The sequence below is a fragment of the Podarcis vaucheri genome (assembly GCF_965113315.1).
Source record: "Podarcis vaucheri genome assembly, chromosome: 12".
Classification (NCBI taxonomy): Eukaryota; Metazoa; Chordata; class Lepidosauria; order Squamata; family Lacertidae; genus Podarcis; species Podarcis vaucheri.
The window spans coordinates 53,592,046-53,605,774 of NC_138750.1; the positions used below are offsets into that span (position 1 = coordinate 53,592,046).

At 38.4% G+C, this 13,729-nt stretch overlaps 2 protein-coding genes across 4 annotated transcripts in view; one reads left to right on the forward strand and one right to left on the reverse strand.

The window, feature by feature from the left end:
• Positions 1 to 13,729, reverse strand: part of GALNT11 (polypeptide N-acetylgalactosaminyltransferase 11) — a 243,969-nt gene that overhangs the window by 109,308 nt on the left and 120,932 nt on the right. The gene's annotated exons all lie outside the window — the stretch shown is intronic.
• KMT2C (lysine methyltransferase 2C) overlaps positions 1 to 13,729 on the forward strand; it is a 143,986-nt gene that overhangs the window by 44,515 nt on the left and 85,742 nt on the right. For all 3 annotated transcript variants that reach the window (XM_082192087.1, XM_082192088.1, XM_082192089.1), the window contains exons 4-6: positions 138 to 347; positions 2,971 to 3,116; positions 4,011 to 4,120. In XM_082192087.1, coding sequence (XP_082048213.1) covers positions 138 to 347; positions 2,971 to 3,116; positions 4,011 to 4,120 — 466 coding nt within the window. The remainder of the gene's footprint in view (positions 1 to 137; positions 348 to 2,970; positions 3,117 to 4,010; positions 4,121 to 13,729) is intronic.

The following is a 13,729-nucleotide window of genomic DNA, read 5'->3' on the forward strand; positions in this document are numbered from 1 at the left end:
TGCTTTACTGAGGGAGACTGGCACCATCCTTATCTATTTTTAGGTGCCAGGTAAAAGCTTTCCAGTTTACCAGGACTTTTTGTCCTTAATTTCAAAACAGCTTTTGACATCTCTGTTTTTGCTTTCTGACTCTCTAGCAGTGAACAGCTCTGCGCCTTTTGTTATTGTGGGGAACGAAGCTCATTGGGACAAGGAGAACTTAAGCAGTTTAGTCCAACACCAGGGTTTATCACTCCATGGAGCAACCAGTCTTTAAATAAGAGTGAAACTGGTGACAGCAATGACGGCATTTGTGAGAGTACTCCAAGGCAGAATTCAGTCCTACGCAAATCAAGAGGACAAAAGAAGTAAGTTTTTTTATGCTTACCAAAATATATACTATTTCAGTTCATGTTCTAGTCATCTGACTTGTAAGTAAATGTGCAGTAAGACAACATGTAGTTAGGGTTGCCATACCTCCGTATTTTTTTTGCCTAAAGTTAGGGCTGCTCAACAAATTTGCGATTTTTCTATTAAAACAACCCAACAACTTTTGGGGTGTCCTGGCAACCCTAGCCTAAGTAGGTGCTGAAAATGAAAAAAACAAAACAAAAACATATTTCTGACATAAACTATAAGGGGCCTTTGTCAACAGAAAGTGTTTCAGGAAGCAGTAGCAGCAAAATACATGGACAATTCTATTTAAATAAGGTCAGTTAGATACTAAGGTGACAAAAGCCAGTGTGAAACAGTGGCTAACCCAGGACAGGCTACCATGTAACTCCAGATGTTACTATACTCTAACTCCCATTGGCTCCAGCCAGCATGGATCATGGTCAGGGATGATGGGGTCCACAGATTAGCCAACCCTGGCCTATGGTGTTAGATTTTGATGAAGGAATCCAGGTTCATTTCCTTGGTCAGTATTAAATTTCTGTACTGCCCCTCCTCCTGAGGATGCACAGGGCAGCTAACAGGGTTTCAAAAAGTACAATCACATTACAATCACAATTAAAATACTAACTATTATATATATCAAAATACAGACACGAAAACGTAATGCAGTTGATGGCAATAGGACCTAAGCAGATAATGTCCTCACTTCGTGCCAAAACTCAAGTGAACAGATATGTCTTTGATTGATGTTTTGAAGCAGTCTGAGATGGGGGACAACCAAATTTCTCCAGAGTGGAAACTTTGTATATAGGTGGCTCTGCTTCATGCCACAACCCAATGGGCAAATATTAGTAACTTGATCATGAGCAGGGCCTCCCCTTCAGATCTTAAAATAAGGGTCTGCAGATGCAGGAAGTACCGGTACTTGGGCCTCAAGCCATTTAGAACTTTGCATACTCGTACCAGCACCTTGAATTGGTAGCCCAACCCGTCTTTTCCACCTGCTCTCTGCCAACACTGCTAGTGCTGTAGTTCATAGCACTAGGGATCTGTCTTTGGTTTGTGATTGGGGTGTGTGTGTGTGAGGAAACTTGCCTGATGCCCTCGTCATCAATTTTTAGACCTTTTTATTCACTGAGGCCTTTGGTAGCTAGGCTGACCTCTGTGGTGGTGCCCATCTTTTTAGGATGGATAGGATTTGTCATTATTATTTTCCTGCTTGGGCATTTTAGGTATTTTGTATTTTATGTTGCTTTAAATATTCTTGTTTAAAATGTTATTTTATCTTGTTATGTTGCTTTGATACCTTTCGTATAAAGCAGCTCACAAATGTTATAGCCAATAATCATCATCATGCTGGGTCAGACCAGCAATTCTCCAGCATTTCAGACCAGAGATATGCTGGTCCAGCTCTACTGGAGATATTGAAGGTCAATCTAGGGTCCTTCTGTATTCAGAGCAGATGCTCTGTCACTGAGCTATGAGTCTTCTGTACTATATACTGATGAAATATAGTTTTTCATCAGTATGTAGTACTGCAGATTTCTAAAATATAGTTAGGAGTTCCAATTTATTTCACTTTTATCCACAGCAAGCTGCTCCTTAAGGGGCTGCTTTGCTGCTCTTTGGATTCTGTGGTGCTGGCTGATTAGTAGTTGCTTTTGTAGCCTATGGGAAAGTTCAAAATTAATTTAGCTTGGAACAACTAGCCAGCTCTGTCCCCTGAGGATGGTGATGTAATCATACCCAAGTGCCATGCTGGCTGCTATCCAAGTTTAGGTACTAAAGCGATTGTTGTGTTGGAGTTCTCTGATTGGTGGCTAACCCTGGACTGCTGCCAATAGAATGAAGCAGTAAAGTGGGAAATGAAACAATAACAAAATGAAGCAGCCTTTGAAAGGGACTTAAGGTGGACCATTTTAATGAGAATTTGGATGGTCAAAACTTACAAGTGTATTAACTTATTTTTATTTGCATGGCTATGCTTTCTTTTACTTTCACCTGTGGGTATCAGCTTTAGCTCTGCCAGTCTGAATGCTCGTTCTTCTGTAGAAATAAATTACTTAGTTGTCCGCACATTAATCATTTTCAGTTTGACATCAGTGAAACTCAAATGCACATTTAACATATATGAAGCTGGTATGCTGAGTTCAGACCACTGCTTCATCCTACCCAGCACTGTCTACTCTGGCAGTAGCTTTCTAAAGTCTTGTATAACTTATTCTCCCAACTCATGCCACCGCAGTAACAGTGTCTTTTAATTGCGCTTTAGATTCCGAATAACATAATATTTCATTAGATAGTAGAGACTATTTGCTCAAGATTCAATAAAAGTATAAACTGATCCAATAAAATATTGAAGCAGGATTTACTATGAGCTGTGAGTTAGCAACGTGAGCCCAATGCACAATAAAGAAGCAAGTTGATCTAGAGTATACTCATTTCCTAGGTTGAAACACTTGTGTCAGATACCTGAAAACCTGCCAATATGTATTTCTTTATTTTTCCTTATAGTTTAAATGTAATTTGTATCTAGTATGTAAACCCATGGTATGTTAATTGCAGTCATTTAACCAAATCTTGTATTCCACACAGAGAGAAGTCTCATCAGAGCATAACATCTTGTAGAAGTATAAGCACTCAAACTACTCCTGATGATCAGGTAGTCAAATTCTGGGATGAACTCAAAATGGTTGGCTTACCAGATGACATTGATGTCCAAGCCTTATTTGATCCAACAGGTAGTGTACTACTAGAATATAGCTCCATTCAATATATTGTATATTTTACTTATCATTCAAATTGAATGAAGTTGTTTCTTTGAAAATATCTCCTTCCCTCTCCTTTTAAAAGGAGAAAATATAGGGGAAATGTTATTACTACCACTGTAGAAATACAATCTTTCAGATTTACTGGTAAATGTAATTCTCATTCTATCATAACATCAATAGCGAATTAGCTGAACAAATACTAAATTATTTCAGTGGGTGTATATTTCATAGAATCATAGGATGTTAGAGTTGGAAGGGGACCCCAGGGTCATCTAGTCCAACCCCCTGCAATGCAGGAATCAATGTCTGTCTTTAAGTTCTAATGTTCTTTTTTAAAAAAAACATTCTTTCAGTCTAAGGATAAAATTATGTCCTTAGAGAGAGACAGAATACTTATTTCCCTACTTTGCTATAAGTGGTTGTGGATCAAACTTAAAGTTATTTGAAAGACCTGGAGTTCTTAACAAATTAAAAATGATAATTTTCTTCTCCAGTCATTATGTTGGTTTAGCATAGGGGTCAGCAAACTTTTTCAGCAGGGGCTGGTCCACGGTCCCTCAGACCTTGTGGGGGGGCGGACTATATTTTGAAAAGAAAAAAAAAAATTGAACAAATTCCTATGCCCCACAAATAACCCAGAGATGCATTTTAAATAAAAGGACACATTCTATTCATGTAAAAACACGCTGATTCCTAGACTGTCTGCAGGCCAGATTTAGAAGGTGATTGGGCCGGATCCAACCCCCGGGCCTTAGTTTGCCTACCCATGGTTTAGCAGATGCTATCTATACATTTTTCCTTTTGCTGTTCTGCAGCAAAAAGCTATAAAACTAATCCATTCATTTGCTGATCATCATATGTTAGGTTACTGCTGGGCTCATCACCGCTGTGCGGAATGGTCACTTGGGATTTGCCAGACTGAAGAGCATCTACCAGTGAGTGTGGACAAAGCTGTTGTCTCAGGGAGCACAAAAGTGAGTTCAAAGTAATTAAGATTCCATCTCTCTTAAATCATTTAAAAGAATCATTCTATTATAAAATGTTACAATTGCAGAAAAAGCATTCCTAATGGAGTATTGATTATTTGATTATTTGAAAATATGTTTTCCTATTTCTGAATTGTGTCACTTTCAAATATTAATTTGGGTGGTAGATCCAATGAAGAGAGAAAAGGAGTATTGTGTTTGTTCTACTAGCAAACCCAGCTGGCAAGTTCTTCTGTGGATTAAATATTCAAAAAAAAGCTGGAGTTAGCTGGTGCTTGATTTACTTCTACTGCTGATCTAAATGGCACTATTTCTGTTCCCAGTAAATGCGACTATATCACTCCGCTCATATATCAGTATCAAACATGGTTTATTGTCACAAGAATGAGCCTGTGCAAGCCTTGACATCAAATGCTTTCTCCTCACTTTTATTCTTCTGGCATGGTCACAGGGAAGAATTTGATGCTTTTGCTATGATTATTTTTATTAACCATCGTTCATTTTTATTTTTGAACTCTAAACTGTGGCTGATCTTAACTATTGTTTGTTGAAACAAGCCCATTTCATGACCCATGGCTTGAAGCTGGCATGCTTAAGATAAGCCAACATTTGTCAGGTTTGGATCACATGACAAGCTACACTTAATCTAAAATCAAAGCAAAATCTTTTGAACCTGTTACAATTATGCCAGCAGAATGAGTATGCAAGCCCAAGACCCTTGCAGGCTTTTACCCATGGTTTATGTTATCCTTCAGATGAAGCCTATGTGTCCCCAAGGTGAGACAACCATGTAGTAATTCCCCATATTTCTTCCTGTCAGAGCTTCAAAGAGGCACAACTTCAGGTTGAGTCCTCCAGGTGTTTTCTGCATTTTAAAGTACCCAGAGATTTTGATCCAGCAGATTCACTGGTTTGAAACATTGTATTTGTATTGTAAATTGTATTGAAACATTGTATTTGGTTTTCAGTAAGTGTGAATTGTGAAGTGTGAAGTGGTTTTACCAAAAAAAACCTTTTTTAAGTTGGAGCAAAGAAGGCTACAATGAGATCTGATGAATATTTTCTAGGGTAAATAAGGAAAAATATCTTTATGAACAAATTTTAAATTATTTGTGCATACCGTGTCTTCACAATTATACTGATACGAAGAGTATAATAAGGCTTGTTTGTGAATCATTTTTTGAGATGCAGTGGAACCTCGAGTTGCAGACGTAATCTGTCCCGGAGGCACGTCCGCAACTCAAAGCGTTCACACCCAGAAGTGCTTTTCTGCGTGATTTAGTGCTTTTGCGCATGCGCGAGCGGTGAAACCCGGAAGTAACCGTACTGGTATTTCCGGGTTGCCGCATGACGCAACTTGAAAAAACGGTAACTTGAAGCAGATGCAACACGAGGTATGACTGTATTTGAAACATTTTTTCACAAGTTGTTCTATTTTCTGACTCTAGACATTCCCCTTCCTCCAAAAACATCCCAATCGGTTGGAATTTTACTGTGGTTTGGAATCTTACTGTTCTGATGACAGTATTGTGGATTTTATATGTGCACAGATAACTGTACTTAAAGGTTTTCGATATGTAGTAAAAGTAGTGCATAGGTTGTTTGAACCTGGCTAATTTTTCATATATTATTTATTTATTTTTGTCTTGCACGGTAAGCCATGAAAGCCTAACCCTAAATATCATGTGGCAAGAACATTTCTGTTCTATTTGGAAGGTTTCCCCCATCATTCTCATTGGTTGGAATCCAAAGCGATAGCATTAATCAGGGTCTAATAGGAGATTTGGGTGCTCTTCTGTTTTTGGGACCACTGATCCTGATTGGTGAAGGAACCTCTATGCTCACAGCTGATGCAGTTCCTCTCAACAAATGTTACCGGAGTGGTGTAGGGCTTGGGGTAGGGCTTGACTATTTGTGGAAGAATGGAAGCCCTTTCGGGAATATGTGAAAAACATCCTAATCAGATGAAATTACAAGCAGGATTTGAAACATGAGTAGAGGAAGAAAAATGACAATATTTGAAATAAAAGTATATGTTTTAGGTGGAATGTCTATTAGAATGTGGTATGTAGATGGGATGGGATTCAGAACAGCGTGGAAGAAAAGGCGGGAAGTCAAAGTTTAAAGTGAAATGTAAAACAAACTTGAAAGCTGGAATTTAAAGTGTATAAAGTTTGATATTGAAAAAAGTTTAATAAAAATCAGGTTCCATGCTCTAGTAAAGTATGAGTTGAGGAATATAGTCCTACTTCAAAAAGACATATTGTTTAGTAGTTAACATGCCATCCTTTTTTTATCTAGTTTTTATCTAGAGAGCCAGTGTGGTGTAGTGGTTAAGAGCGGTAGTCACGTAATCTGGGTAACCGGGTTCGCGTCTCCACTCCTCCACATGCAGCTGCTGGGTGACCTTGGGCCAGTCACACTTCTGTGAAGTCTCTCAGCCCCACTCACCTCACAGAGTGTTTGTTGTGGGGGAGGAAGGGAAAGGAGAATGTTAGCCGCTTTGAGACTCCTGAAGGGGAGTGAAAGGCGGGATATCAAATCCAAACTCTTCTTCTTCTTCTTCTTCTAGTTGAATAGCCAGAGTAGTTCACTATAGTAATTTCCTTCAGAGTATTCCACTTTCCCAAGGGACATACTTTGCTTCTCTTGCTAATCAAAATGATTGGCCAACCCACAGTGCTCTGCTCCAGGAAAGTTTATGATAACTAAAGATATTGCTGTTTTCCATTTAGTGTTAAAATGTTAATGAATAGTGTGTGTTTTCCCTCTGAGCAAGTCTGTTAAACTACTTCTGAGACTGGTAAGGTCCTTTACTTCTATGCTTTTTACTAACTGATGCCAATAATTTAGCACATGGCCTGTTCTTTGAAAATGCTTGGTGAAACATCATGTGCATACAGTAAATGAGACTTAATAAGAAAAATGGCATTTCATTTAGTTTAATCAGTTTAGTTTTCAGAGAAAGTCTCAGACAGTCAATAAGGATTGCTTATCCTATTACTTACTCTGGAGTAGTTCCATTGAGAATGCATTGACAGCACTAGCCATCTGTTTAGTGCTGCATGTACAGACCCAATGCATCATTGGGAATTCAACACAGCATTATTCTGCACATAGAGGTTCCATTTCAATAGGTATCCTGGTAGCTCTATTGCTGAAAGATGTCTGTCATTGTCATCATCTTCATCATCCATTTTTTGTAACATACCTACTTTTCATTCTACAAATTCAGTTGAATATTAAAAACACAAATCTTGCACATTAACAACTGTTCATAGTTGCTACTGCTCATTCGGATATGCTTGAACAATGAAGTACCATTGTAGATTCATTGCCCTGACAGGCGTGCCATTGTAGTCTACAAAATATTTTTTGTTATTCCAGGTTGAATTCAAGCTATGTACTTGCTTGCTTGTTTTACAGGTGCTAGCAGTATGGGGTCATTTCATTCTAAGATATTTTGGCATTGTCCACCAATAAGAAAAAATAGCTTTATTTCCTCCACTGAAGTACTGCTTCTGATTTCTTAGTAAAGTGCCAAGAGAATGTCCTGTAGGAAATATTCTGTGTGAATGCATTCTTGGCAATGAAGTAGGAAAGCAGAGGCAGTCTTGTAAGAGTTTTCACTTGCTTTTCTTAACTTCAGTACTATGGAAAAGCGCCCTTTCTTGAACTCTACATTTTGTATGTCAGGGTACTAGAATGAAGGAAGAGAGGTTGTTGCTACAAAGAAATTTCAAAGAAAGTTTGATGCTGAATAAGATCAGAAGTACAATGAAAGCTTGGAAGTTTAAATGCTTTGGAAAAAGACAAAATAGACAAGGGCATCCAGAGAGAAACTGACAGAGAAACCACAAAAATACAAATAAAAAAGCTTGAAAGACCCCATCAGAGATGCATAAAAGGACTTATGTTCCTGAAGGAATTTCCACTGTACGCTTCCTTTATGCACTAGCACTTAGCAAAGCTGTTTTCTGTGTGTACCCTGAATTAACATATCATCATTGAGTTTTAAGCATTTTTATTTCTTCTTGCATAAATCGAGTAGAAGCACTTAAAAAAAATAATGGCCAAAATAAAGTACTACTTTTTCTTTTCTTTTCAGACACTTCCTTTAAAATTGCTAGAGGTCACGACCCTGAAATAGGGGATTGAGATTGCTCTTCCTCACCTGGCTTTGTGGTCTTTTAGTTTGTTTACTTTTCAGCACAGGTGTTGCATGTATCTACCAATTTCCTTTTAAGCAAGCCCGAGATATGCTTCTGAATACCAGTTGTTGAAAACTACAGGAGGGAGAGTATGCACTTGTGCTCATGTTCTGCTCTCTTGTTTCCCACAAGCATCTGATTGGCCACTGTGAGAACAGAATGCTGGGCAAGGTGGGTCATTGGTCAGATGCAGCTGGCTGCTATTCTGTTCTTACGATGCTATTTGGATGTGATTTTGTGATAAATTTTGGTGGTGAATTTGGACTGGAGTGCTGGTTCACTCAGGAGTTAACTGATTTGAGCATCTTTGGTGGATTTTTAGTTCATTTAAGGATTAGTATACTACTTTTCAATGTTGTAGTGATGACTTACGGGTACATTTCAACAGGAGTGTTAGGAGTTTTTGACACGATCTACTTAGGTTGTAAATATTTGGTGACCATATGTGACTTGAATATAGAAGACATGTAATATGGCTTCTAGAATATGTTCTTTTAATATTTACATTTATTATGTCTTCTGTGCTCACTGATATTGTTCAGTGATGCATTTAAGAAAATGTTCTTTTGTTATATTCCAAATGGGAATCAACAGCTGGGAAAACTGATTATAAATGATAAGCAATAAAACTAGCTGTGCATGAAGTTGTGCTGTATGCACAAATAAATACTGAGAAACTAATTTTATCTTAATTACTTATAGTTACAAACAGTTCTTAATGTTATAACAATAGGAGATTTGTAAGTATTTGGAAGTAGGCAGTGTGTCACTTCTCAATCAGTAGTGAACAGTTGAAGGAAATGGGTTCAAAGAATAATTCCAGCACCTTATAGGTTTATATAGGAGGAAAGGATATATAGGTGTGGTGTTGTAAAGTGATTTGAATATAATATGAGAGGTGAGTTTTTAAAAACCCACCTTGGCTGAACTGAGCAACCATAGATAAGCTTTATTATTCCACTTTGGTACTACCTCTTCTGTATAATATTGGTGCAATAAAGTTGCCTATATTACAGGGTTGTTTCAAGCATGGGACTGCTTTTGAATGCATAGGAAAAGCCCTATATAAATACTAACCCTTAACTATAATAATAATAATAAAGAAGAAGGTGTAGTATGGTCAGGGAATTGCACATAAACCTGCACTGTATATTTCTGATTGTTCATAAACTGCTTCCAATAGCTCCTGTGTGTTGATTTGCCTTTCAAAGGCATTGAGGCACAAATGGTATACAAATAGCATTGTTCTAGTATAGAGGTAACTGGCATGGTATCCATGTCAGTGTTTGTAAAAAGCAAAAAAAAAAAGGAGGAAAGGGTTCTGACCTCCCTTTGTCTCTTCAGCCTTGTCCACGGACCCTTGTCTGCATAAAAGAGTCCACGAGAATATCCTTGCAGAGTTTTATTCTTAAAAGTCTTTGTGCAAAACACGACTGAATAACTATACACACCAGCACTAACCAACCAACCCAAACACCAGCCTCAGCACAAACTAACATTTCTCAGTTTATATATACAACCTGCTGCAGGCCGCTGAGTCATGCTGACCCAGCTTTATTCGCATTAAAGAAACAGCGGCCATTTTAGCCGTGACAATCCACTGATGTTTTGCTCTACAGCTCCCATCATTCCTGACGATTCACATGAAGCTGGGGCTGATGAGATTTGTAGTCCAAAACATCTTGTGGGCACCATATTGGCTACTCTGTTTGAGTAAGATAAACCTGGGAATCTGCACCCCGCTGCGTCTCAGTGAATCTGCACCCATATTCATGTATATTGTTTTGTTTTTCTACATACATCCAATAGTGGCATCCAATAGAAGCCTACACAAAGAACACAGACCTTTGGTTCTGTTCTCTTTTTTTAGTTACAGCAGCATTCACTGGAGATTTGTGAGCACTGAACAGTTCTTCTATATGCTTGGAACTCATGTCATGTGAGCAAATCAGTTACTGAGTTGTTAGAATATTAAAAGGCACTTATTAGGTGGGTTGTGGTAAGAGATGCATTTTTATAATTTTAAGAAAAATAATTGGTTGGAGTGGATTCATGCATCTATTACATCAGACTGCCTTGGCATCTTGAAAATGTTTGCTCCCTGTCAGATCTGGACTCCTATGATGGATACGTTTTCTGGAAAAGGTCGGCCATGGCAGCAGTGTTCACTCATCTGAAAAACAAAAAGGTCAAAGTACTTGGGTGGCAGGTAAAGTAAAGCTAGAAGGCGGGCGTTGCATACTAGTATAAGGGCCTCATAATCAGAGTCTCTTAATTTTATTTGAACCTGTTCCGTGCATTAACATTGGCAGTTCATTTATTTTGTCCGCTGCAAAAATGTCAACCTTATTAAGCACTATGTGGTTATTTGGTATTCTATCCACTTCATTTCACTTTTTTAATTGGACAAAATCAAGGTTGTGGTATTACTACCTCCTTTCATCATGGGTCCTAGCATTAAATTGCTGACCACTGCTGAAGTATCTGGAATCTGACATATGCCTAAAATAATTAAGCAGCATAGCCTTTCGAAAATAGAAGGCAAGTGGTTTTGTTTTGCTCACATCATTGTTAACCACTAGAAATTAATTGAACCTACCTTATCTTGGTTATTTTATGTTAAACTGTATTAATTGCTAATTGCTACTACAAAGTGGCAATCATATTTAATACAATCATACAATATTTGTCATAGATTTAAAAAATACCAAATAACACGCATAACAAAAAATATCACACTTATTATCTATCTATCTATCTATATTTATTTATTTATTTATTTATTACTTATTTTCGTTATAGTTGGTTCTATTCTTTCAAGCAAAAAACCTGGTTAAATCAGCACAACAACATAATAAGCTTTCCATGTTTCTGATTCATAACATATTGCACAGCCAAAAGAAAGAAGGGGATGCCTTAAAAATTTGAGGGAAAGGATGTTGTGCTGTGCCCATGTTGTTGGTTTCACTGCTGACTACACCTCTCAGTAGTTTCTAGTATTAGTCGATATGAGATTCTTCTGAAATCACCAGTAAAGGGTAGGTCTTGGGGACACTGTGCTCCAGTGGTTCTTTTCTTCCTAGTGAGTTGATTCCAGAAGGTGTTGCAAGGGAACCTCTGCCTGGCCCATAGCATTTGTGCACTGGGGTTCTGCAAGATTCCATATCCCATGCTATCTAATGCTGAAATATGTGCTAGGAAGAAATGTAGACGATGCCCAGTTCTGCTTACCTAAACCAGGTAAGGTAGTGAAAGTTCTGAACAGGTGCCTTGACTCAGTAATGGGCTGGCCGAGAGCCAGTAACTTGAAGCTAGACCAGATGAGGACTATGTTGATGGGTTGCAAAAATTATTGTATTAATTAATATTCAGCCTGTTTCTATAGGATTTGACCCTTCCAGAAAGATCAGGTCTGCAGTTTGGGTGTGCTTTTTAGATCCAAATCTGCAGTGGCATGTTCAAGTGGCATCTGTAGCCTAAAAGCACCTTTCATTGGTTAGCTAGCAGGAGCTCTTCTGAATTAACTTGATCTTGCCATGATTACTCTGCTTTGATAACATCAAGATTTATTGATAATAATTTTTATTTTTCAATTACAATCCAGTAACAGCCTCATTATAACAATACCAATTTATAATACAATTATTAATACAAATCATTCAAATACTGAATTTTATAATTTCAATAAAGTGGGGCCCCCACATGCCAGATTTAATGAATTGATTATTTGGTTAATTTCTGCATTCCAAAATCTTAGTGATTTCCATTCCATTTCAGTCATAATAATAATCCCTTATACAACTACAATATTAATAACTTCTATTCGTGTTGACACATTAAATCATTTCTAAAGGTACAAGTGAGGAACTCAAACTATATCCTTGTTCTTCCTGTGTGTGGCAATTATTCTGTCCATGGTGTTTCTTCCTGTCCTTGTAAGATGTTATATCTCTCATTCCCTCAGTTGTTGCTGTTATCCATCATGCCTTGGGCGGAGCTGATATCCCATTGTTCCAGAAATTTCTCCATCATTCTGTCCCATGCTTAATTGTTTTGCAACTTTAACATTAGCTGCAAAAGTCACTCTGTCCCAATAAATAACTTGTTTTCACCATTTTTCCTCTCAGTCTGGGAAGAAGAGCGGTCTGTCGAACTGCAGATGACTCAATAAAGAACCTTATCAGTTCCTTGGCAGTTAACAGACTCCTTTCATCCTTCCTTCCAACTGAAGATATATGAGCAATTGTACTTCCAATTAAATTAAATTCCAAGTCCTCTTAGCGTTATTGAGTTCGCTCTATAAATAATTTAAGGATGGGGAAGAGTCAGCTCTAAGTTTCCATGGTAAACCTTTTGCAAAATAGAGCTTACCTCCCCTTTTCCTTTTTTTACACCCATGGTTCCAGTTGATGTTATATTCCATATTTATAATCCAATTTCTTCCATCCTCGCTTTTACAAATATAATTTGAACTAACATTCAGAGGAGGGTCGCCAAATCATAAATGTAAAGAAGAAATCTTTAAATAAAGAAATCATAGGGTGCCCTCCCCCCACGTCTTTTGCACTGAATAAAGTCTTATCTCAAGTTCAAACCTTAAAGTCCTTGCAGTTGGTTTTGTTCTGCGGTTTGTGATCTCATCTCTTCTAGCACATGCCTGTACCTTAGTCCAATTAAGAACCTCTGCTTCTTAATGGTGGTGTTGGAGGCTTTTCGGCAGGTGAAGTGCTTTTGCACTCAGTGCCTCCCTGCCCCCTGCATTCCATGCCAGAGCGAGAGCCAGGTACCAGGATGAACTGCAAGTGAAACCCATTCCCCATCCCACCCCAATCCCTGGGGGGAATTTGCAAGGATAATTACCTCCAATCATCCTTGTTTTTCCTTCGCCAACAATCTCCCACTATTGTGGGGGCTGTCTCTTTTAAGGCAAAGCAGAACCGGAAACCGATTACCGGAAGCCGAAGTTTAAAGTACTGCAGTCTTATGTCCAGGACTGCCTCCGAAGACTGTCCAGAAATTTTCCACTTGTATAGAACATAGCCACCAGGTTATTATGTAGGGCTCTTAGGTCTGAGTATCTCTCTCCAGTGCATAAGGACTTGCACTACCTGCCAGTTTGTCTCTAGGCACAATTCAAACAGCTGTTTTTAACCTTTAAAGCCAGCCACGAACTAGGGTATGTTAAGGACTGCCTGTTCCTATACAACTCTGCCTCTCTCTCTCTCTCTCTCTCTCTCTGTGTGTGTGTGTGTGTGTGTGTGTGTGCTCATGTTCCGTTCCATCTGCTTACACTCTTTGCTGCTAAGTTAGGTAGCCAGGCAGGCAGACCTTTTTCTGGGATTGTAACTAGACTGTGAAATCACCTCCCCAGTTTCATTTGGCAGCC